At 42.1% G+C, this 23,559-nt stretch overlaps 1 protein-coding gene across 6 annotated transcripts in view; it reads left to right on the top strand.

The window, feature by feature from the left end:
- Positions 1–23,559, top strand: part of MAPKAP1 (MAPK associated protein 1) — a 236,231-nt gene that overhangs the window by 200,508 nt on the left and 12,164 nt on the right. For all 6 annotated transcript variants that reach the window (XM_032418388.1, XM_032418389.1, XM_032418387.1 and 3 more), the window contains one exon: positions 6,234–6,371. In XM_032418388.1, coding sequence (XP_032274279.1) covers positions 6,234–6,371 — 138 coding nt within the window. The remainder of the gene's footprint in view (positions 1–6,233; positions 6,372–23,559) is intronic.

Below are 23,559 nucleotides of genomic sequence, written 5' to 3'. Positions count from 1 at the left end.
AATAACTCAGGAAATACACTGAGGCATGGAATATTAAATGCCCTAATTTTTGCTGAATTGGTATTTTAGCTTCTTAGAAGGGCATTTTAAGTGGGCCCTAGGGGGAGGTTGTGCCTCCTGAGAGTCAGGCGTGGGCCTCTGGGACAATGGTCAGGACACACCCTAGAGTTGATCAGATAGACCTGGGCTTCAGCCCAGCTTTGCCATTTACTGACTTGATTCACCCTGAGTAAGTACATCATTTCACCTTTCTGCACTTCATCTCTAATGATCTTACTAATAACTGAATGAGCCCTCTTATGTGCCAGGCACTCTGCTGAGTTTCTTACATGCTTATGCCACCCCATCTTCATGACATCCTGGGAGTTGGTACTGTTTGTTATGCCGTTTTATAGAGGAGGAGGCTCAAGCTTACTAGGGGAGAAGTACATTCACCCAGGATAACAACAGTGGGAATGCACTGGCAAAATCAAGATCTCCAAACTAATGACCTAGAGACCTTGGAGGCAGTCGGGGGCAGGAGCATGGGTGGTGGCAGGGGGTTCCCCTAGTGCAAATGTTTCCACAGCTCCAGCTGTGAGAACAGTCTTCCTGATGTCGAATTGAACTACTCCTGGAGGTTGCAGGGAAGAAGTATGGCCAATGACACTTGGTGATGGGAGATCACTACAAGGATGCATAGGGTGAGGGTACTGGTCTCCCCAGCTGGACATTCGTTCTGGATCCTGGTGCTTCCAAAGCTGGGATGTAGAGCAGGTCCCAGAGACAATGCCCCCAGACTAGAGGGCCAGGCAGGTCCCTTGTTCACATCCCTCCTGGGGCTCCCTGAGCTCCCTCTCCAGACCCTCATTGCTGGATCTATGCCACATCTCTTAGCCCAGTGCCTAACCCCTGTTAACAACAGTCATGAGAAGTAGTGGTATAGGTCACCAGCAACGTATTAAGCACCATTCCAAGCACTTTACAAGTCTTATTTAACCATCACAAAAGCCCAAGAGGTAAATTCCGTTATCATCACCATTTTACAGTAACTTGCCCAAAGTCAGTCACATGGTTAGGAAGTAAGGAAACTGATACTCAAACTCAAGACTTTCTGACTCTGAAGTCCCTATCCCTAACCTCTCTGCACTACTGCCTTCCTGATTAGAAGTGTGGTAAGCTCTCAGTAAGTCGCTCTACACAAAAGGACCCAGCACAGGGGCTGCCCAAAGTAGGTACCAGTCTATTAGCAGAAGATGATGTACATGCTAATTTCCTTTTATGGAAATCTTCTGGTTAGTTAAAACAGACGAGGGTCTCCTTGTGATAACTCTAAAGCCTTGGACAAGTGGTTTCCCCAGAGAGTTGTACATACATTAGAGTTGCATTTTTGTTTATTTTGAGCTGTCTTGTTAGGGAAGGATTTATATGCTGGCATTGACACAGGACAGCAATCAGACATTGTTTTCTGCCTTTGACAGTTGGCGTGATAGTTTGCTTCCAGTGAAGTTTGACTCACTGTATCTGGAAGCTGTCAGAAGTGGGAGCATGAAAAGGTCATGACGGATGGCCATGGATAAGTGGGTAGGGGAGGAGAGCTGGTAAAAAAGACAAGGAGCTTCCCTTATTTCTGAGGGAAGTGGCTGACCCTGTTCCACTTCGGGCCAGCCCTCACGCTGTCTTCCTCGCTTCCCACAGCTGGTCGGGTGGAGCCTGCCAGGCGCCGTTTGTGGGTGTGGCCCCAGGGTGGTCGTGGTGCCGCCACGGGAGCCCTTCCCAGCGGCTCAGCCACTTGGGTGCTTGAGAACTGCTAGGTGGAGGTAGTCTTCGTTTAGGGCTGCTTTCATGCTTATCAATCACGGGATTCAACATACTCCCTTCCCCACACTGTAAAAGTTGGGAAAGGGTACTGAATCCTGAAGTAGAAACCAAGAAAATGTCAGCTCCTAAAATGATGTTTGTTTTTATTTTGGGTGAAATTTCTGTTTCGGAAAAATACAGAAAAGGAAAGGATGTAATCCTACTAGCCAGAATTGACCACTGTTACCAGTTTGGAGCGTATCTATTAGATCTCCTTTCTATAAATATTTTTCCTGTCCTTTTCACTTAGCTTCACAAGAATTTTTCCAAGTCAAAGCTTTTCTCAGACATAGTTTTTCATGGTTGTGTTGTATTCCATCATGGTTGGATTAACTATTCCTCTATTGGCCATTTAAGTTGGAGAAATGTAAACTTAACGAAAGCTAACTTCCGTTGTTTTCTTGGACGTATGTTTATAATTTGAATTACTTAAAAACAGTGCTTAAGTGACACTTTAAGGAGCGCGCCTGTCTTTCCTTTGTGACTTTACACAAAAGCTTTAGCCAAGGACATTAAAACCATACTCAGTGGTCATACAGAAGAATATTGATAGGATTTCATGCTCCGGTTTGCCATGTCTGAACAAAAATAGGTGTGCGTTTATTGGCACATTTGAATGTTTATTTGTTCCTTGGTAAAAATCGTAAGAGGATACTAAAGACTAGTTAAGCAGCATTCCTCATTACGTCTGGACCCAACTGAATGAGGCTGTGCAGAGCATTGGGAAGTACCATACTTGGGAACCAGGCATCTCTGGGCTTAAAAGCTCACCAACCTTGGACAAGCACTTCACCCCTCCTAGGGCATTGTTATATAGAACACCTAGCACAGTTCTTGCAGAATAGCATAGTGGCTAAGAGGACAGATTCTAGAGCCAAATTTCCTGGCTTTCTCCCAATTCTAGCTTTGCCGCTTTTTTAGCTGTGTGATCTTGGGCAAGTTACTTAACCTCCCTGTGCTTCAGATTTCTCACCTATAAAATAGGGATAAATACAGGAACCAATGTGATAAGGGTGTCCTGAGATTTGAATCAATGCAAACAAAGGATTTCTAACCAAACTAACATGTATTTGCTGCCAGGTAATGTTCACCCCTCTTTGCCCCTGGCCTGGACTGTGGTGCCTGCCTCCTAACTGGTCTCCTCTCCACCAGGCTGCTACCTCCTTCCAACCAAGAAGGACACCCTGGACTCCCAGGGACCCCCAGAAGAGGTCTCTGTTTGCTTCCAGGCTAGGTTCTAGAGACTCTCTTCAGCAGTGGGTTCTGGGTACGTTCAGGAGAATGGGCTCCAAGGCTAGACTGCCTCAGGCCCTCCTAAACTGGAAAGCAGAGGGTTGTCACTTGTGCAGCAAGAGCAAATCAGCCTCTGTGGGCTGTGTGCCCTGCTTTAAGAAGCTGAGACTCACACACATCTCACGTAGGGTGAGATTATTTAATGTACAAAAGGATTTTTCCCATCAGGAAAGATGCCCCTACAGGTTCCTTTAAGTAGTGACTCCTCTAGGCAGGCGAGTGTTTTACAGATCATTAACTACTTGACTGAAAGCCTGCAGGGCAGAGAAACTTAAAACTAAAGTGTTGGGAGCCCCTGCCAATTACAGATCAATCCAAAATGAATATAAAGTATCTCTGGAACTAGAAGTCAGTGGGAAAATGTGATTTGATTCAGAAGAAAATCTGATTTACAGGCAACTTTTTTGGAACACACCAGTTGTTTAAATGGTGTTCCACCTGCCTGCCCATCTTGAACCTGATGCATTCATCTCCCACATCTTCATCCCCAAACGCCAGAATTGGGGTCCCCTCTGCGAACAGTGACTGCACAATAACCCCCGGGAAGGGCGTCATTGGGAAAGTGTACTGTGGCCGTGCAGAGCGCAGGCAACTGATGCAGAGATACAGCCCGAAATGGATGAACTATACAGGAACAATTTGCAGATAAAAATAATAGAAGTTAAAGTGTACTTTACATGATAAAAGAAAGATGAAAGAGGATGAGAGTCTGTTACATCTGAGATGGTTACAAAAGTCCTGCTTTGTGAAGTAGGCTCTGTTGAAAAGATTGATGCCATGGGGAGTGACCTTGGCTTGGAGCAGGAGCTGGTGATGTATGTATGAGCATCCCTCTGCTAAATGGACCCAGATTTGTAGCACTAATATACATGGGAGCCCAGAACCAAACTCAGTATGGCAATAAATCAACAGCCACTTTGGGTGTCATTTCTGGTTTATATTCCACTATTGTTCTATCACTTTAATTCATGTCACTATCATCTTTTCATCTGGAACAGTTTTATATAATTTTCCAGTGGAGTTACCTGACAAATCCTATCAAATTAACAAGGTACATTAACAATATTGACTGACTACGGCTTCAGGAGTTGCGGGGCCATAGAACAAAATTTTAAAGCTGTGCCTCTCTGGTGATGATTTTTTTTCACCCTCTCTTTCTGAGAAGGGAATGTGGGGCAGGGTTTATTCCACATAAGAGATATGCACATTTATTTTGCTCTGCTCGTTTTTGACTTTTATAAAAGTCAAAATAAGAAGCAGAGAAAGGAGGGGGGACAAAAAAACAAAAACAACAACAACAACAAAAAACACTTGCTACCAACAGCCTTGGCGTAAGTACTTTTCTTTTTTCAGGGAACTATAGAAATGTCCAGATCTTTAACAATTAATGACCAAATTGGAGGGAAGAGTGTGACTGGGTAGTCGTAATCTATTTTAAGTGAAATGTAATAAAATTGGTCTCCTGATACATTCTCACCCTCCTGAAATCATCTAGACCTGAACGGCCAGAGTCCATTGGACTTATGACATTATGCCTAATTGAAATATGGTGTTCCTGAAATATGTCTAGTGACAAATTCCAGCATTCAATTAATAAAAAAATACCAATTGTTCATCTGTTCCAAAGACCACACAGAAATGACCAGGGTTAAGCAACTGTACCGCATTGTCTCCTCTGAAGACAGCAGACGAGACTCCGCCAGAGTCTGTCTATGCAGTCTCTTGCCTTTGTCTGACTGCTGTTTGGGATTTCTTTATTCCTAAATTAAAATAGAAATGAGTGTGTGGCAGACCTAATCACTAGAATTTTTTTTATATTTGTTTTCTTGTTTAATTTTAAATTTGCTCTAAGACTATAGTCATTGTGTTATTTGGGTTTTTGGTTTGTTTGTTTCTTAATTGAGCTGTTTCTTTTATTGGCCTTTTCTTTCGGTCTACGAAGTTTTCTCATGTTGTATTGAAAAATTTCTGAGTGTGATCCATGGGATGAAATGTATTCATTCTTACTGTCTTTTTCTTACAGTATGTACATTTGATAGTTTTAATTATCTCCTATTTTTACTTGATTTTGCTTTTTTCCACTTTGCCTCTGACCTTTAAAGTATGGCCTAAATATTAATTACTTTCAAGATTCTCTCTGGGGCCCATTCTGGAAGGCATATTGAAGGTTTTTGTCTCATTTCATGAACAGATTCCTCAATTTTCAGCAAAAGGGGGAAAAAGAGAGCGTCTAGCCTAGACCGTGTGTGTCAAGCTGAGCATATACTGCTCAGTGACACTGGGAGAGCAATTGCTGTGCATGCCACAGTTATCCTTGGACACCTTTCATCCCTGGCATTACCTTTGTTCTCCGAAAACCTTTGCTCCCAGTCACTGTACAATATGTTACGTCTTTCACAGCTCTGAAAATGAAACCTGAAGTGCCAGTATTTAACATGCTGGATTCCTGTTATAAAGTCTTTGTTGCATAAAGCTCACACCCAGTGCTGTTTCTCCCTCAGCGGAGAAGCAGTGACCTCCACAGACTGAAGCCAAGCTCCAAGACTTAAACTTGGAAGGTTTTATGTAAAGGACCCTTTGATCCTCCTGTGACTTCCTCTCAATATAGCTTGGATAATTATTTAGTGTCAGAGAAGGGAAAAGATAGATTTTTCCTATTTTTAGTGCGTTAAGATTTTTCTAGATCAGGAAAAAAAAAGACCACTGATCAAAATTGTTTTTTTAAATGAACCTTATGTTACGGTTTATTTCATTACAATACAGAGGTGTTATGTAGGGTTAACAATATGTAGGTAAACTGTATTATATCTGTGGTACATCTAGGATGGCATGTTTCTTAATACCTTTTTTGTATGGGTTTTGGTGGTTTCTCCCCCCAGCTCACCCACCCAGGAAACCAGGCTGTGCACTTCTGTGTGCCATTTAGGGTCTCTTAAGCCGGTGGCATTCCCCAAAGCCGTAAGAAAGAGCTCTTGTTCATCCAATTTAGGATTTACAAAACAGGTCAAATGATTACACTGAAATCACTTACACCTTCCACTTTCTGTGGCTTCTTTTTTTGTCCTCCCCCCCCCACCCCACCCCCCACCCCGGCCTTACAGGTATCTCTGGAGACAAAGTAGAGATAGACCCTGTTACGAATCAGAAAGCCAGCACTAAGTTTTGGATTAAGCAGAAACCCATCTCAATCGATTCTGACCTGCTCTGTGCCTGTGACCTTGCCGAAGAGAAAAGCCCCAGTGAGTAGTCCCTTTTATTTATGTCTCCTTTCTCTCTTCCCCCTCTTCCCTTCTGTGTGCTGGGTGCCAGGAGAATATATTGCCACCGTGTCCTTTTTTCCTTGGGTCTGTTTAATTCATTACCAGAAATTTCTTTTAATCAAACAGGATTGTATTATGGTGCCCAGAGCCTGACATGGGCCCCCATCCTGTTAGGTCTTGATGGCAGCAGAGAACCTCACAGCCCCGCTTCAGACCTTAGGAGCCCCGCCCTGGGGGCTGGGGGCCTGGGGGGCAGGTTCCTGCTGAGAATTTGACTCACGAGAGCCTTCATTTCACTTTGTGCTCCCTTTCTCTTCCCATTTGGGGGACTTGAGCAGTCAGACCTGGTCCTGCCTTCCTTCTTTGCCAGATCGAGGGAAGCTGGGAGATTTCCTGTGGCAGCTGAAGACTAGATTTAGATATCCATCAAGCCGGAAGTGTCAACACCCTCCAGATTATTGGCAGCTGCATGACCTACCAGCTCATAATTAAACTCCTGCCTGGTCCTGCAGAAGAGATCGCTGCTGGGTTGGCACTCCTCTGCTTAAATTATCAAAGTAGATACAGTCCGGTTGTATATTTTGGCATATTATATTTTTGCCGTTAAGTAATTGAGTGTAGCATTTAGATTAATCATTTTTTTTTTTTTTAAAGATTTTATTTATTTACCTGAGAGAGAGAATGGGAGACAGAGAGCATGAGAGGGGGAGGATCAGAGGGAGAAGCAGACTCCCTGCTGAGCAGGGAGCCCGGTGTGGGACTCGATCCAGGGACTCCAGGATCGTGACCTGAGCCGAAGGCAGTTGCTCAACCAACTGAGCCACCCAGGCGCCCTAGATTAATCATTTTTAAGACTTCAGTCCCATCGAGAGGCAGAAAGGACACAGATCACACTGAAATCCCTCCATGGAAGGAAAAAGTTTAAACCATACAAGAATTTGTTAGTTGCCTGGGAAAGGCTGCAAGACAGCGGTTGGCAGAGTCTGGTACATATTAGCATTGCCTGTGGAGCCTATTTAAAATGCAGTTCTCCAGGGCGCCTGGGTGGCTCAGTTGGTTAAGCGACTGCCTTCGGCTCAGGTCATGATCCTGGAGTCCCTGGATCGAGTCCCGCATCGGGCTCCCTGCTCGGCAGGGAGTCTGCTTCTCCCTCTGACCCTCCCCCCTCTCATGTGCTTGCTCTCTCTCATTCTCTCTCTCTCAAATAAATAAATAAAAAATCTTTAAAAAAAAAAAAATGCAGTTCTCCAGGGCCCATCCCCAGTGGGTTCTTTCTTTTTTTTTTTTTTTAAGATTTATTTATTTTATTAGAGAGAGCGCATGTGCACAAGTAGGGGGAGGGGCAGAGGGAGAGAATCTTCAAGCAGACTCCCTGCTGAGTGGGGAGCCTGACGCAGGGCTCGATCTCACGACTCATGAGATCATGAGATCATGACCTGAGCCGAAACCAAGAGTCAGACGCTTACCTGACTAAGCCACCCAGACGCCCCTCCCCAGTGGGTTCTGATTCATTAACTTGGAGGATGATGTGAGCTTCTAATTTTTGTTAATCCCCTTTATTCCCGTGCCCAATGAATTAGGGAACAAATGTTATAAGGAATGACATACTCAAAAGGAACAATAAGAAATGTAAAGGCCAGCAAGTGTTTATAATATGGTTCAAGTTTTTGAGATAATACTGACTAAACAGGGACCTAAAGAGCACAAAGCCCCCTGAAGGGATGCTATGGACAGGGCACCTGCCACATTGCCTCATTTACGGGTGGGTGTTTGTTTTGTCAAATCCAGCTGTGCTAGGCTACATAGTCTCCTCCTCTCAACCCATTAGTCTCCAGCTTGGCAAGAAGGGAGAACTTAGTGGTACAGGGGGAAAGGAGGCAGTCCGTGCCCACCCCCTCCCCCCTTCCTGCCATTCCTGTCATCCCAGTCAGGAGATTCCTCAAGAATGCTGCCAGAAAGGGCTAGTGAGAAAATTGCTTACTGTTGTGGGGCCCTTGCCTCTGCCTCTAGATAAACATCTTCTTCCTAATTCCTCTCACTCCAGCTTATCAGCCAATAAAGATGTCATTGTTCTAGCATCTTTCTTCCCAAGAATTCAGGATGCTTTGAAAAGTAACATTTTGTAAATTCTCCATGTCTCTGAGAAATGAAAGGCAATCACTTACATGTTGCATAGAGGGATAAGCTGGAGTAGAAAGGTTAGGGAAAGAACTAGAAACAGGATTCAGATTTCCTTTACACTCATACAAAGACACTCACTTGCCAAGGAAGGCTGTGTGTGATTCAGGCACTGAAAGGTGAGGGGTGTAACACACCCCATCTAAGAGGGAAGGAAGAAAAGATGCACAGCCACCACCTCCCAGTTGCCTCTTGCCATCAGGCAGTCAGGAAGGAAGTATTATGCATCTCTGAGAGTGATGCCAAGTTCCAAGCCTTGGGGATACAGAGCAGACGTGGGGCCCACCATTTCAATATTCGCAATCGAGCAAGAGAGTTTTTTGTCTTATTTTCAGACCTACTGGGTGGTTCTGTGTAAAAACTACACATGTGGGTCTTAAAGAGATTTCTTTCTCTCTCACTCTCGCTCCAGAGATCTAGAATTTGTGACTTCCCTGAACAAAGAAGCACACTGCCCCAGTCAGACATTTCCCAAGTCCCTGTGCCCCTATCACAGTGCTTTCCAAAACCATGTTCCTCAAATCTCTAGGTTCTCAGGGGACCTCAGGGGCCTAGGGGTGGGGGAAGGGATAGGCTTGGGCATAAGGCCTCCCCAGTAGAGCACTACTTTTTTCTACTTGGGGATTCTACATTTTAAAAGTCAACCAATTAAAAAGGATTTTGCTGCTTTAAAAAAAAAAAAAAAAGTTTGAAAGTTACAGGCTCACAAAATAGAATCCAGACTCCTCAGCCTGGAGTCTTTACAGACATTGACCACTCCAGGCTCATAGCCCCTAATTTCCCATCCTGAATTTGGGCTACGGTCACTGTGAACTGTTTGCACACAAACACACCTTGAATTCTGTGCAGCTGCTGTTCCCACTGCCTGGAATATACCTCCCCGCAGATGCTCCCTCTAGCTGACAGGGGCCTCCACCTCCTCATGCCTGGCTCCCTCATTTTTCAAGGTCCAGTTCCAGTGTCAGGCTCTCTGTGTAATTTTGTCCCCAGGAGTTTGCCCATATCTCTGGTGCAGCACCTCTCAAACTGTGCTGTAGTTACTGACTTGAAGTCTGTCGCTCTCTCCCACCCCCCTCTCTATCCTCAACTGATTGATCTAGGAAGTGGTTTCTGTATCCCCATCCCTAGCGCTGTGCCTGCAGAGTTAATCTCAGTGAATGTTTGCTGTCTTCAAACTGAACTGAATGAGGCCAGAATTTAGAAACCAAAAATTTTTCAGCATAATTTATGTTGTAAAGTGCCCAAAGATGTATTAACTGAATCGGCTTGATGCTGTGTTATTTTTTTTTTTTTTTATGATTTCCAGTATTTTCATCAAATTAATTCAGTGATTTAATCTAAAAAGTTCATCTTCAAGACCATCATCAGACCACAGAATTAATCTATGGGGCTGCTTCTTCTTCTTCTTCTTTTTTTAAAGGATTAATGGTAACCCTTTTTATCTTTTGTGTCTGTTGAACCTTAGAAAAAAGTTATTTTAACAGCACTAAAGAAATGAAAGTCACTATATTTCATAAGTTTAGCCTGTGATTTTTATCAGCATAGTGATGTATGTTTGTAGCTGAGTTTACATCAAAAATTATTCTTGGGGCCTTCTTGAATGAATTATGGCAAAGAGAGAGAGTCTAGAAGTAGATAAGGTTTTTGATTTCTGCAATATATTTCCTTTTTCATGTTTTTATCTCTCGTAACACAAGTGTCTTGCCGAAGACTGGAACGTGTGACCAACTGGAATAATTTAGTTGTGAAAACAGCAGACGTGTTATTAAACAGCCTTCTTTACAAAAAGGCATTAAGTGTTGGGAGGATAATGAAGTTGTCCCGGTCTGTCTTGAGACATGTTTGTCAGAATTTTGAACAGAAAAGAAACGGTTTTTAAAACCTTCGAATATGGCCAGTTTGCAATGTTTATTGAAAAAGCCTCTGTCAAACCATTAATTTGGTCGTCATAAGGAACACAGCTCAAGTTTAATTGACGCCATATCCAAAAAGTATGTGAATAGCAGACTTGGCAAAGGGACTGAGCAATAGAACGCCTGCAGTGAGACACATAATTACACATACCATGGATCAAAAAGACCCAGACTCTGCAGCCGGGCTCCATAAATAGCCGTTCTATGGCTCTCTTTCCTTCCCCTAACTTCTCCCTCTTAGGCTGCGTTCTCAGAGGGAAGATTTATTGCTCTGTCCATGTGAGTGTTTAAGGACCTGGAACTTAATGACTAAATAGATACATGCCTTAGAAGAAATTTGTACATATAAATATGGACTCTTACCAGAGTTAGAGGAGAAAAATCTGCGTATCAAAAGCCCTGAGAAATTAAGAATAAATTCTGCCTTTCTAGATTGGGGGGGGAAAAAAGGCTGCATGCTGCCATTATTACTCAAATCAGTGATTTCGCAGTCTGGTTTTGCTACTCCTTATGATAGCTTTTGCTATTTTGAAGGCTGTCACAAACCTCTAAAAGATGAATTCATTTTAATTTATTTTAATTGAGCAAATATGTGTACAGCACATAGGAGGGGAGAACGTTCCCATATCAGAAACTACCATGGCATTCTCCATCCTTATACAGGTCTAAACCTAGGCTTTGGATGTAGCAGGCTCTCTCTTTAAAGTGCTAACCTCAAATTCCAGCACTGAAACAAAAGCAGGGGACCTTCCTTTTAAACTAATACCCTTCAAAGACTCTCAGGCTGGATTTAAATAAAGTAGCAGGCTCAGCCATGCCAGGTCTGGTTTTATCATAAGAAGGTTGTGCAGGTTTCGAGTCTTTAAAGGAAGCAGCCTATCATTAAGAAATCAGATTTAAACCTTAATAAAGTAGCTGTCCTCTTTATAGCTGAAAAGAGCTCTGTATCTCAATTAAGTATAGATAATAGAAAATCTTAAGGAAGCAACATAATAGAGGTAACCTGATTATGTTCTCTTGCAATAGTATAATTTAAAGGAAATCTGATTGTGTTGATGCGGGTGGGGGATTGCTTGTTTGGTTGTTTTTGTTTTGTTTGTTTTGTTTTGTTTTTGTCCAGAACAGTGTTTGGATACAGGATAGGAACTCTTTGGGATTATGAGTTAACCACAACTGCCGGAGACTGTCAAGCCTTCGTGAATAGAACCTGCTACATATTTGAGATGAGATTCAGTTAAGGTTATGAGTTAAATTAGCTGGGCTTATTGGTGACCTCCCGCTTAAATGAATCTTTCTTTTCATAAGTACTTGACAAGATCTGTAAAGTAGTGTATTTAATTTACTAATTAAATTAAAGCTACTGAATAATGATTTGTCCACATTGATTTAGCTTAAATAGAAAAGATCAGCATTGTTGTGATCTTCAGCAACCTTAATGGCCAAGCCAGTTAGACACAAAGGCCTCTTGTGTTTTATAGGTCAGAAGTACATAGGTGAGCCCAGGCTGTAATTGAATTGGCTACACTGCACCCTGCAGTTGCAGGTTTCCTTTGCCTTCTCGTTCCATTGTTGCACTGGGCTTAAGAGAATGTTAACGCGGTAATAGGCACTGGGCCTTCCCCATTATACGTCTTGCTATCGAGCGGTTCTGCATGACTAGTTAAAGAAGATGGCAAGAAGATTAATGAAAGCAAGGCTAATACAGAAGGGGGTACTTTTGCAAGACTTCTACAGAGGAGATATTAGAGCTGAACCAGAGCTTGGCTTTTTCTTTATCCTGTGACCTTTGAACCTGCCTTACTGTTGAGAGCTGCCAGGGAAGTCGACATTTTGATTGATGTTGGTACACGAGTCAGTCTTTCCCATTGAATTCCACATCTGCACGAAAATAGCTTTTCCAGCAGAATTCATACTGGCCAGAAGTGATAGCCAAATTGATGGCTGAAATGCTTTTATGTAGTTTTCATTTAAACCTAAAGGTATTTGATGGTTTAATTCACTATCCAGTTTTCATAGATTATAAGCATTCACTTATATGTCCTTAATGGGTTCATCAACTCATAGTGAAAGACCAGCTTTAAGAGTGTTCTTTGCAAAAGAGTTTCAAGCAGGTTTTATGGAGGAGTAAAAGCAGTCATCAAACAAAACCTTCACCATCCTTAAAAAAGAAAAATCAGTCTGAGGGCCCAGGCAAACTGACTTTGAGGTTTTTGTATATAAAGCAAAGTGTCTCACTGTTTCTGGAAAGCTACAGATAGGGAAGTCTGAAATCTTCTGTGTGTATCCCACCTCAGCCCCAGCTCAGAGGCTCTCTTGATCCACCCAGATGCTGAGTTCCCTGACCTTGTCCTTGGGACACTAGCATTCCATCTGAAAGGGATTGTTATGGTCTACTTGTAAGACAGTCCCGGGCAGATATGAACCTCTTCCTGTGTTCCCACTAATTCTGTTACCTTCCTTGTGGAGCTGCAGGCCATTAGTGTGTGTGTGTGTGTGTGTGTGTGTGTGTGTGTCTTTGAACGTGCCTTTGTGTGCATCCCCCACCCCCTGTCCCAACAAAGAAGAGTAGGGAGAGTGGCAGAAGGACTCAGGTTTTGTTACTAAAATTGACTTGGGCACACCCCAATCCATATTTGAATCCTCTGATCACCTGATTTCTTTTTTTCCTATTTGATGGGGGTAGTAGTTCTAGCAGAGAACACGCGCGCACACACTGATGTGACAGGCATTCCAGTTCCTAAAAGAGGAGATACCCAAGAATTTTGTCATATTCTTTAGTAGATGTTCGTGAGAATAAAAGAGAAATGAGGATGACGTTAGCCACCCCTGGATGAAAGAGCTACAGCCCCTGGGTGATGGGTGGATGGCCACAACCATACCATGTAGGCCCCAGTAAGTAAGGCACGTGCATTTATACTCACATGGGCTTGTAACCAGGAAGACCACAGCCCATCCTTAGGCTCGGATGATTCCCAGGAGGTCCAGGTACTCCAAACATCAGGTGGCAGGTACTCCAAACATCAGGTGGACAAGCTATGTAGTGCTTTTATTCTCTGACAAGGACTTACTTCATAAGTTCCAGATCAAATACGGTAAGTACTGCTAGATTACAGAACACAATGGACTCTAACATATTAAATGCCCCAGTTATTGAATTGCCTTTTCATAAGAGTACTCTGGAGCACAATCAGGAGCAGGCAGTGCCTCATCCTTTTAACAGATATGTTTCCTAGCCCTATTAAAAGGGGTCTTCATCTATCCTGTCAAAGGGAGTCTGCTGGGGTTTTTTAGTTTAATTACACTATCCAATTAAAACTCCTTGCTGCATTTGGATGCGCCTCTCCTTGGGCCTGAGTGGATATGACATTTACAAGGCTCGCCTTTCAAGCAGACAATAGTGTGATTGATGAGGTGCACGTTCAGTGGAGGAGGCGAGTGCCTGTGGAAGTGCTGCTTAGTGCATTTTGATTTATTTATCATCTCCTTCCAAAACAAGGGAGCTGCCGGGGAGATGGGTTTGGGCAACCAGGGGGACCACCTCAATTTTTCCAAGTGTGTGGGAGGGAAAGACCTGGAGTATGCCACAGAATAAAGGTGGGGGAAAACTCTAAGCTTGGGGCCAGCATGCATCATCTACTGCCAGGCTGTATTCTTAGGTTCTCTGACCCAGTTTGGTTTCCAGTAACCTCAAGCTGTGATCTGCTGTTAAATAGGCCATCACTGTATTTCAGGGAACAGTTCTCTGGGGCTGGATAACATTGGCCAGGCCCCTGAGAACTCAGCCGGTGGGAACCAACCCAGCACGTGTGCCGTTGACCTGGTCATTATTAACTGACACCTGATGTTTGCACTAGGCATGCCTATTTATGCTCCCAGCTACGTCCTTTAGAAATCCAGCAGCTTCTGTCCAGGGGCTAAAATCAGTGCTCAGTGACTCTCTAACTCTGCTTAGGCACCTGAAGCATTTAAAAGTTGCTTCTAGAATTTGGAATTAGCCAAGAGCAAGTGTGGCTGTTCAACAAAGAGATATGGAGGTACAGTGGAGAACTTCTCAAGATTGTAGTGAAAAGGCAAACCCAACATCTTGTTCTTAACCTACTATTGCTGTTTGCCCTCAGCATATGATAGATGGGACCAGTGTGCTTGTCTCTGTAGTTCGTGGAAAAGAGGTGTTTCAGTACAGTGTGTGGTCTCGGGAAGGTCAACACTCTGAATTTAGGAGGCAGGAGATTCTACTCTGAGCCCCAGACAGATAAGAACAACACATCTGCCATATTCATTATCACATACTACAGTTGCTCATAGGAGTTGTTGGGGGGCATGTTTGCTAACTACATAACATGTAAGAATGTCTGTGTTCCTGAGGAAAATTGTCTGGTGCTGAGATTCTTGGTGGGTTTTCATTATCTTCTCTGTAGACCTTCTTCGTTTTTCCCTAGGACTTACTAATGAACAAAGAATATGTTTATGTCAGTTGGAATGTTGATATTTGTTAGAGTAGAAAACATTTTGGGGTATCAACTTTTTTTCCTCCTGGAAAAAGCTTTTTTTTTTTTTTTTTTTTTGCTATTAAGCTTTCACTTAATTGTTGACTTGGGCATTATGGACCCGTAATAACAAAACAGGTATAATGGAAAATTTGCATACATTTATATTTGCCTAGATTTTGATGACTGTTTCTTCAAATTTTTTCTTTCCTGATTTTAACATCAGAAGAGATCCTAATTGAGAAGAGGGTAAGGGCAGAGACTGTTCCCTACTGAAAAACTGTGAAAGATTTCGCAGCTGGATAAATGATAGGAAAAATCTGTTTCCCTTGCCTCCTGCCAAGCTCCAAATTGTGTTTTCATAATAAATAAATGGGGTGCTTAGATTTTAAGTTCTTCTCACAGACATGGAAAAAGTAAGCCATTCTTTCATTAAAATCAAAGTGTGTACTGCTTACAGGATTCCCATAGGCAACTTCCAGGACAGGCTAACTGCTACCAGATTAGCCCTTCTATCATAAATGACTGGACAACTGTACAAAATATAAGAAACTGTTCTCAGACACTGGAAATCAGGCAGCACAGGACGTGAGCCCTGAGAGGAGGGAAAGAAATGAGGTGAGACTTACTATCACTTCGGCTTTCTTCAGGGTTTTCCAAGGAGAGTATAGCAGGCTCAGCAAGCTCAGAGACAGAAATCAGAGTTGGAGGAGGCTGAAATTTACAATAAATTGTGAGAGGAGGGAGCTACACTGAGGAAAACCTCCAGAAAGAGGCTCTCAAATCTTCCGTTGTATACTAAGCTGTGCATGCCTACAGTGGGACCTCACAAGTCTGGTCAAAGCACAATTACAAGGGCGCTATAATCTGGAGTTCTGGCCAACCAGAGGGGAGCTTCCGGGGCATGTAGCAGTGACTCCACAAAGGCCATATCTTAGGAGTAAAGTTAAACTAGCCCTAGATTAATAACTGCTCTAATCCTTGCCTAATAAAGCCTTTTTTTTTTTTAAGTTTTTACTTTAATTCCATTGGTTAACATACAGTGTTATATTAGTTTCAGGTGTACAATATAGTGATTGCCGAATAGACCTCTAAAAGGAGTCCTAAAGGGGCACCAGGATGGCTCAGTCATTAAGCGTCCACCTTCGGCTCAGGTCATGATCCCAGGGTCCTGGGATCGAGCCCCACATCGGGCTCCCTGCTCCATGGGAAGCCTGCTTCTCCCTCTCCCACTCCCCCTGCTTGTGTTCCCTCTCTCACTGTCTCTTTCTCTGTCAAAAAATAAATAAAATCTTTTAAAAAAAAAAAAGTCCTAAAAAGGGGCGCTTAGTTGGCCTAGTTGGTTAGGCGTCTGCCTTCGGCTCAGGTCATGATCCCAAGGTCCTGGGATTGAGCCCCGTGTCCGGCACCCTGCTCAGTGAGAGAGTCTGCTTTTCCCTCCCTCTGACCCTCCCCGCTGCTTGTTCTCTCACTTGCTCTCTCTCTCTCAAATGAATAAGTAAAAAAATCTTAAAAAAAAAAAAAAGGAGTCCTAAAAAGATCAAAATGATCCACAAGTAAATTAACTGGCTGTTAGAATAAAGCCCAATATTCTCTAAAGGATGATGACAGAATGCAAACAACCCATGATGTAATGTCTGTAATGTCCAGCATTCAATAAGAAATTACCAGATATGCAAAGAAACAGGAAAATGTGTCCTGTAACTAGGAGAAAATTCAATCAATAGAAATAGCCAGAAATGGCAGGGATCACAGAGTTAGCAGATAAGTACTTTTAAAATAGCTATTATAAATGTGTTTAAAGATTTAAAGGAAAACAAGAACTCAAAAAGAAGAGAAATGGAAACTACTAAAAAAAGACCCAAATGAAAATTTTAGAGCTGAGAAATACAATCCCTGAATCAACACTGATGTGACCAGATTAGGAAATCAGTTTAAAAGGTCAGTGTGTTAGTTACCTATTGCCATATAACAAATTGCCCCAAAACTTGGTGGCTTAAAACAACAATTAACATTTACTACTTCACAGTATTGTGGTCAGGAATCTAGCACAGCTTAGCTGGGTACTCTTGCTGAGGGTCTCCTGAGGTTGCAGTTAGGGCCACAATCCTCTCAAGATCCAGTTGGGGTAGGATCTGCTTCTAAGCTCACTGAGTAGTTGCTGGCAGAGTTCATTTCTTTGTGAACACCTGCAGTTCCTTGCCACACAGTCCTCTCCATAGGTGAGCTCACAAGATGGCAGCTGGCTTCAACAAAATAACCAAGAGTAAGAGAGTATTAGCAAGGAAGAAGTCACTGTCATTTATAACCTAACCTTAGAAGTGGTTTAGAAATACACTTTTGCTGAATTTTATTCATCAGAAGTAAGTCACTAGGGGCACCTGGGTGGCTTAGTCAGTTAAGCATCTGCCCTCAGCTCAGGTCATGATCCCGGGGTCCTGGGATCAAGCCCCAGGTCGGGCTCCCTGCTCAGTGGGGAGTCTGCTTCTCCCGCACCCTCTGCCCCTCCCCGCCCCCGCTTGAGCTCACTCTCTCTCTCAAATAAATAAATAAATCTTTAAAAAAAAAAAAGTAAGTCATTAGGTCTAGGCCACACACAAGGAGATGACACAGAGTATGAAAAGCAGGAGACAGGATCACTGGGGACCACTTCAGAATCAGCCTATCACAATCAGTAAACTTTAAGACAGGACAATAAAACTATTCAGACTGAAGCACAGAGACAAAAAATTGATGAGAAGAACAGACTGTGGAATAATACTAAGTGTTCTAACATACAGGTAATTTAGTCTCAGGGATGGAGGAGAAAACTCTTCCAGATTTGATTTAAAATACCAGTCCACCAATTTTGGAAGGCCAGTGAAGGCCAAATAGGATAAATACAGAGAAAACCGCATCAAGACCCATCATAATGAAATTGCTGAAAACCAGTGATAAAGAAAATCTTAAGAATAGCCAGAGAGGAGCACCTGATGGCTCAGTTGGTTAAGCGTCTGACTCTTAATTTCGGCTCAGGTCATGATCTCAAGGTTGTGAGATTGAGCCCCACATCTGGCTCCATGCTCCGTGGGGAGTCTGCTTGAGATTCTCTCCCTCTGCCCCTCCCCGTTTGTGCTCACTGTCTCTGTCCCTCTCAAATAAATAAATAAATCTTTAAAAAAGAAGGGGGCACCTGGGTGGCTCAGTCAGTTAAGTGTCTGCCTTCAGCTCAAGTCATGATCTCAGGGTCCTGGGATCGAGCCCCACATGGGGCTCCCAGCTTTGCAGGGAGTCTGCTTCTCCCTCTGCCCCTCCCCCCACCCCTCCCCCCTACTTGTTCTCTCCCCCCCACCCCCCCCCAAAAAAAAATCTTAAAAAAAAAAAAAAAAAAAAAGAACAGCCAGGGAAACCAAGATAAGAATGATTGCTGACTTCTCATCAGAAATAATGCAATCCAGAAGACAATGGAGTGACATCTCTTAAAGTGCTAAAAGAAAATCTGTCAATCTAGAATTCTATATTCCATGAAAATGTCCTTCAGAAATGAAAGTGAAATAAAGACATTTTCAGACACTCAAAAGATGAAAGAACGTATTGCCATTAAGCCTTCACTACAAGAAAGGTTAAAGGCTGGAGGGGGTGGAAATGCCAGATAGAAACCCAGATCTACACAAGGAGCACTCAAAATGTCATCATTAGCAACTGCACAGAATGAACCAAGGAAAAGGAAATAAGCAAGAGAGGCCTCTGAACAGGGATTGGCAAACTATGGCCCAAAGGTAAATCTAGCCTACCACCTGTGAGCTAAGAATGTTTTCACAGGTGAACATTTGCAATTGATTTGATGATAGGGAACACTAACTGTGAATTCCATTTAAGCAAAGTTATCTACCACCTGGAAAAAATTCTATCCTCTTTAATAGACCTGTATTACACCCGCCAAAAAATGCATTTGACTGTTACATTTCAAATTTTGGCAATAAGAAATTTGGAAATTTTTTTTCTCTCATAAGTATCTATGAAATGTCCTTAATTTTGCTCTTGGCCTGCAAAGCCTATTATATTTACTATCTGGTCCTTTTCAGGAAAGGTTTGCTTGTCTTAGAGAGTGGAAGTAAAAAGACAAAGGGAACCTACCATGTACCAGTCAGTGTCCCACATGCTTTATATGCACTATTTAATTTTTACAACAGCTCTGTGAGGTTTTATATGCATTTATTATAGAATTATAGAATTGTTGATTTTATCCTAGCAACAATGCTATGAGGCCGAGTTTATTCCTATTTTAAAGTACTGAGGAAACTGGGACTTCAAGAAGTTACATAACTTGTCCGAAGTTGAACAACATGGGGCATTAGGGGCACTGACCCCCACATAGTCAAAAATCTGTGTATAGCTTTTGACTCCCCCAAAACTTAACTAATAGCATGTAGTTGACCAGAAGCCTTACTGGTAACATAAACAGTAGATCAACATGTTTTGTACATCATATGTATTACGTTACATACTGTATTCTACAATAAAGTAAGCTAGAGAAAGGAAAATTGTAAGAAAATCATAAGGATTACTTGTGAAAATACATTTATGATACTGTACTGTATTTGTTGATACCGTAAGTTTATATACCTACTGAAAAAACTCTAGTAATGAGTGAACCCACACAGTTCAAACCCATGTTGTTCAATGGTCGATTGTATAAATGGTAAGAGGTTTATATTCTCTCTGCCACTGACACGGAGCCAAGGCACTTAAACCTCCATGCTGCTTTGATGGAAGACTATCCCATGCCCCAGCTCAGACTCTCTAAAGTCTTCTTTTTTAACAGATTTCAACCATGCTTGATTATCTGGTTTTTCATCCTAAAGGATATTAAATGTGGAAAATTAGAAGAGGGAGAGAAAGAATGACAATAAAGACAATGGGATGTAAAAACTTACAAGAGTTGACCAAAACAAAAACTATTAAGAAGTGATCCAAGAACTCAGCAGAGTAGTACGGCAGCATAGAACTATTTTGTGGCAAGACATAGAGCCTTTTGCAACCCCGAGGAAATCATAATATTCCGTACCTATAAAGATGAACATAACACAGTAATTTTATTTTCCTTATACTCTAATCCAGGAGGAAATTTTGTAATGTGAAATGTTAATGCTTAAAATTGAAAAAGGCTTTTTTTTGCACAAAGCTAACACCAGCTGTCTGCTCTAAAGATTCTGGATAGATGGGGTTTCATGTGTTGTAATTTAGCCTCCCAAGGGTACTTGGAAACTCAAACTTTTTGTCACAAACTGTGGAGGAATGTCCAGATACAAAACTTGTTTCTTGTCTGTCTACCTCTCTAAAAGCTAAAGGGTAAAACTCAACCAGTACTTGATTACTGAAATGCCATATGATATTTTGTTAGAACAGCTTGCACATGAATCGAAGAATCAAAAGACTCCATAAACCATTGTTCTTAGTTCATTTCCTGAAGTACACATAAGCATTTCTGCTGCATATGAGAGTAGAATACTTGTCTCAAGGAAAAGCACTCATATGGTTGTTTGAGTTGCAAGCTGAACTAGCCATTTATTTCACGGAACACCACTTTCACTTGAAAGAAGCAGACAAACCATGGTTATTCCAATCTGAGTACTTAGCAGACATTTTCCTGAAAATGAAGGAGGGAAGCCCTTTTCACTTCAAGGAAGGAAGTGATAATATTTGATACCAATGATGAAATTCAAGATTTCAGGTGACAGAATTTTGGAAAAGTTGTATCTGTCACCGAGCTTGGTTTCTCATAGCTTAAAAGACTTTTCTGATGAGGTCAGTGGTGATATTAATGAATGTGATTTTTTTGTGATACTTTCTGCCTAATGAAATGTGTCCACATTTGGAAGACCTGCATAACTCCATGAACCAATATTTTCCAGACTACTGCACGATGTTACAAAAATCATTCAAGAGTAAAAGATTCATTCAAAGTGCCAGACCAAAAACAAAACAAAACAAAAAAAACAAAGTGCCAGACAGACCAATGGATTTTAATGTAATAGAATACAACAAGTTTATTAATGTGGTTTTAGATTCCATATTGCAACTACTCTTTAAGAAACTACCATGTATCAAGTTTGACATAGTATCAAAAAAGATATTTGCAAAGACGAATATTATAATATGCCTTCCTTTTCCAAAAACATATTGTGTGAGCCTGGCTTTCTTTCATATGCTTCAGCCAAAACAGTATATCACAAAGACAAAATGCAGAAGCAGATAGGATAATACAGCTATTTTCAAAAATATAAAGTAATTCCACTCATTAAACTTTTTGTTTGGGGAAATACCAGGATTTTTCCATTTAAAAAAATACATTATTTATATTAATGGGCTTATTGTTATTTTTAATGAATTAAATATTTTTTAAATTTCTCAGTTTTAATTTCTAATGCAATAAATACTGATATAATTCACACAAACAAAAGCTTTTTGGACTCCTCAGTAATGTTTGTGATGTAAAGCGAGTCTGAGACCAAAGTTTGAGAACTGCTGATCAAGTGTCTTGAAAATCATCTTAAGAAATTTGGACTTTATTTGTGAGGACAACAGGAAAAGAAGCCAAGCAGGGGTCTAGGGGAGTGACGTGACCAGGTATGTATTACAGAAGGATGACTCCTGCGGGTAGATGTTTGGATCTGAAGAAGTCATGATCGAAAGTAGGAAAACCAGAGAGGAGGCAAGATGGTCAGGACCTGGGTGAGGGCTATGGCCACAGGATGGAAGGGGGCAGAAGATGAATATGTGAGAACTATTTAGGAGACCAGGTGCCTGGAACAGCTTTTGATTTAAAGGGAAATGTTGACATCGATTCTGGACATGCTACATGGTAGGCATGTGAAGATGACAGCAGTCCTCAGTGGCTGGCTCCAAACCCTGGAGAAAGGTCTAGGCCTGATTTCTGCTTCAGGATCATCAACATGAGTAGTAATTAAAACCTAAGGGGCAAACCTAAAAGAGGAGAAATGCAGAGTTAGAAGGAACGACGGTCAAGCACAGGACACTGGGAAGACTGTCTTTTAAGGGACAGATGAAGGACAGGATCACAAAAGAAGTATGAGAAGCAGATTGGCTGGAAATGTGTACTGAAGGATCAGGTAACTGTGGTTGGGTGGAAATCCAGGGAGAAGAAGAGTTCAGGGAGAAGTATCAAACACAGCTGAGAAGCCAAGCAAACGAAAAGCTGAGAAGTATCTACTGGGTCTCTCAACATAAAGGTCGCAGTGACCTTAGCAAAAATGTTTTCAATAAATTAGAGGAAGGAGGGGAATCACATTGCCATGGGAGTTTTTATAATCAGAGAGCTTTAATTATGTTTTTAGGAAGGAGCCAAAGAGTAAGAGAGAGAGAAGGTTTGAAAAATGCAGGCAGAACGTAAGTAGGTCAGACTCGGCCCCTGCTCTAAAGGTCAAAGAGGTCATTATAGTTCCCCAGGCCTCTGCCCTGTAGGAGTGCTAGGGAAGTGAGCCAGCCTTTGACAGTTGAATTACATTGACCTGAAGCTCCTACAGGCAGCTCAGAACTGCTGCTTACAGTGGAGGCTGGATCCAGAGGGGGTTTTCAGCCTAGAAACCAGAGAATTCCAGCCCACCCTTTCCTCCAGGGTCTATAGAAAGGTACAGCTTTGCCTAAAAGAACACATGTTCCCATTTGTTTCCCCCAAGAATTGCAATGAGAGTTTTCCACTTCCTCCCAGGCCAGAGAAACCAGAGGAGATCAGACCCTGGAAACCCAGTTTTAAAATGTATCCAATTTGTAGTAGCTGTTACAGTTTATAAATGTTTGTTTTCCTTCTTTGTTTGAGTCACCTTGGCAGGGAGAATGAATTTTGGCTAAGATACACTGATTTGCAAGGAGGCCTTTAGGAAATATAAGGACAGCAAGGGATTGGGAACCCGCCCCATAGAGTTTGAGTGCTACTTCTGCCACTTAGAATCTTGGACAATACAAATACAAATTACAAATGCCTTAAAACTCAGTTTCCTCAAAAACAACCCAATTCGAAAGTGGGCTAAGGACTTGAATAGACGTTTCTCCAAAGAAGATATACAAATGGCCAATAAACTTATGAAAAGATGTTCAACATCGTTAGTCATTAGGGAAATCAAAACCACACCGAGATACTGTTTCATACCCATTCGGATGGCTGTTATTAAAGAAAAAGGAAAAAAATTAATGTGACGATGTGGAGAAATTAGAACCTTCGTGGAATCCTGGTGGGAAGGTGAAACAGTGCGGCCAGTGCACAAAACAGTTTGGCTCAGAAAGTTAAACGTAGAGTTACCATGTGGTTGGCCAGTTCCACTTCTGTGTATATGCCCAGAAGATCGGAAAGCAGAGGCTCAAACAGACACTTATACTCCAGTGTCATGGCCTCACTGTTCCCAAGAGCCAAAAGGTAGAAACAACTCAAATGTCTGTCCACATCCGGGTGAATGGATAAGCAAAATGTGGTAGATACATGAACTGGAATATTATTCAGCCTTGAATGAAATTCTGATACATGGTCCACAACATGGATGAACCTTGAAAACCATGCTAAATGAAATAAGCCAGACACAAAAGGACAAATAC

This window comes from Phoca vitulina, unplaced genomic scaffold, assembly GCF_004348235.1.
Source record: "Phoca vitulina isolate PV1807 unplaced genomic scaffold, GSC_HSeal_1.0 scaffold21, whole genome shotgun sequence".
In the NCBI taxonomy this organism is placed as follows: domain Eukaryota; kingdom Metazoa; phylum Chordata; class Mammalia; order Carnivora; family Phocidae; genus Phoca; species Phoca vitulina.
Note: the sequence above shows the minus strand (reverse complement) of the source record. Positions and strands in the feature narration are given on the sequence as shown.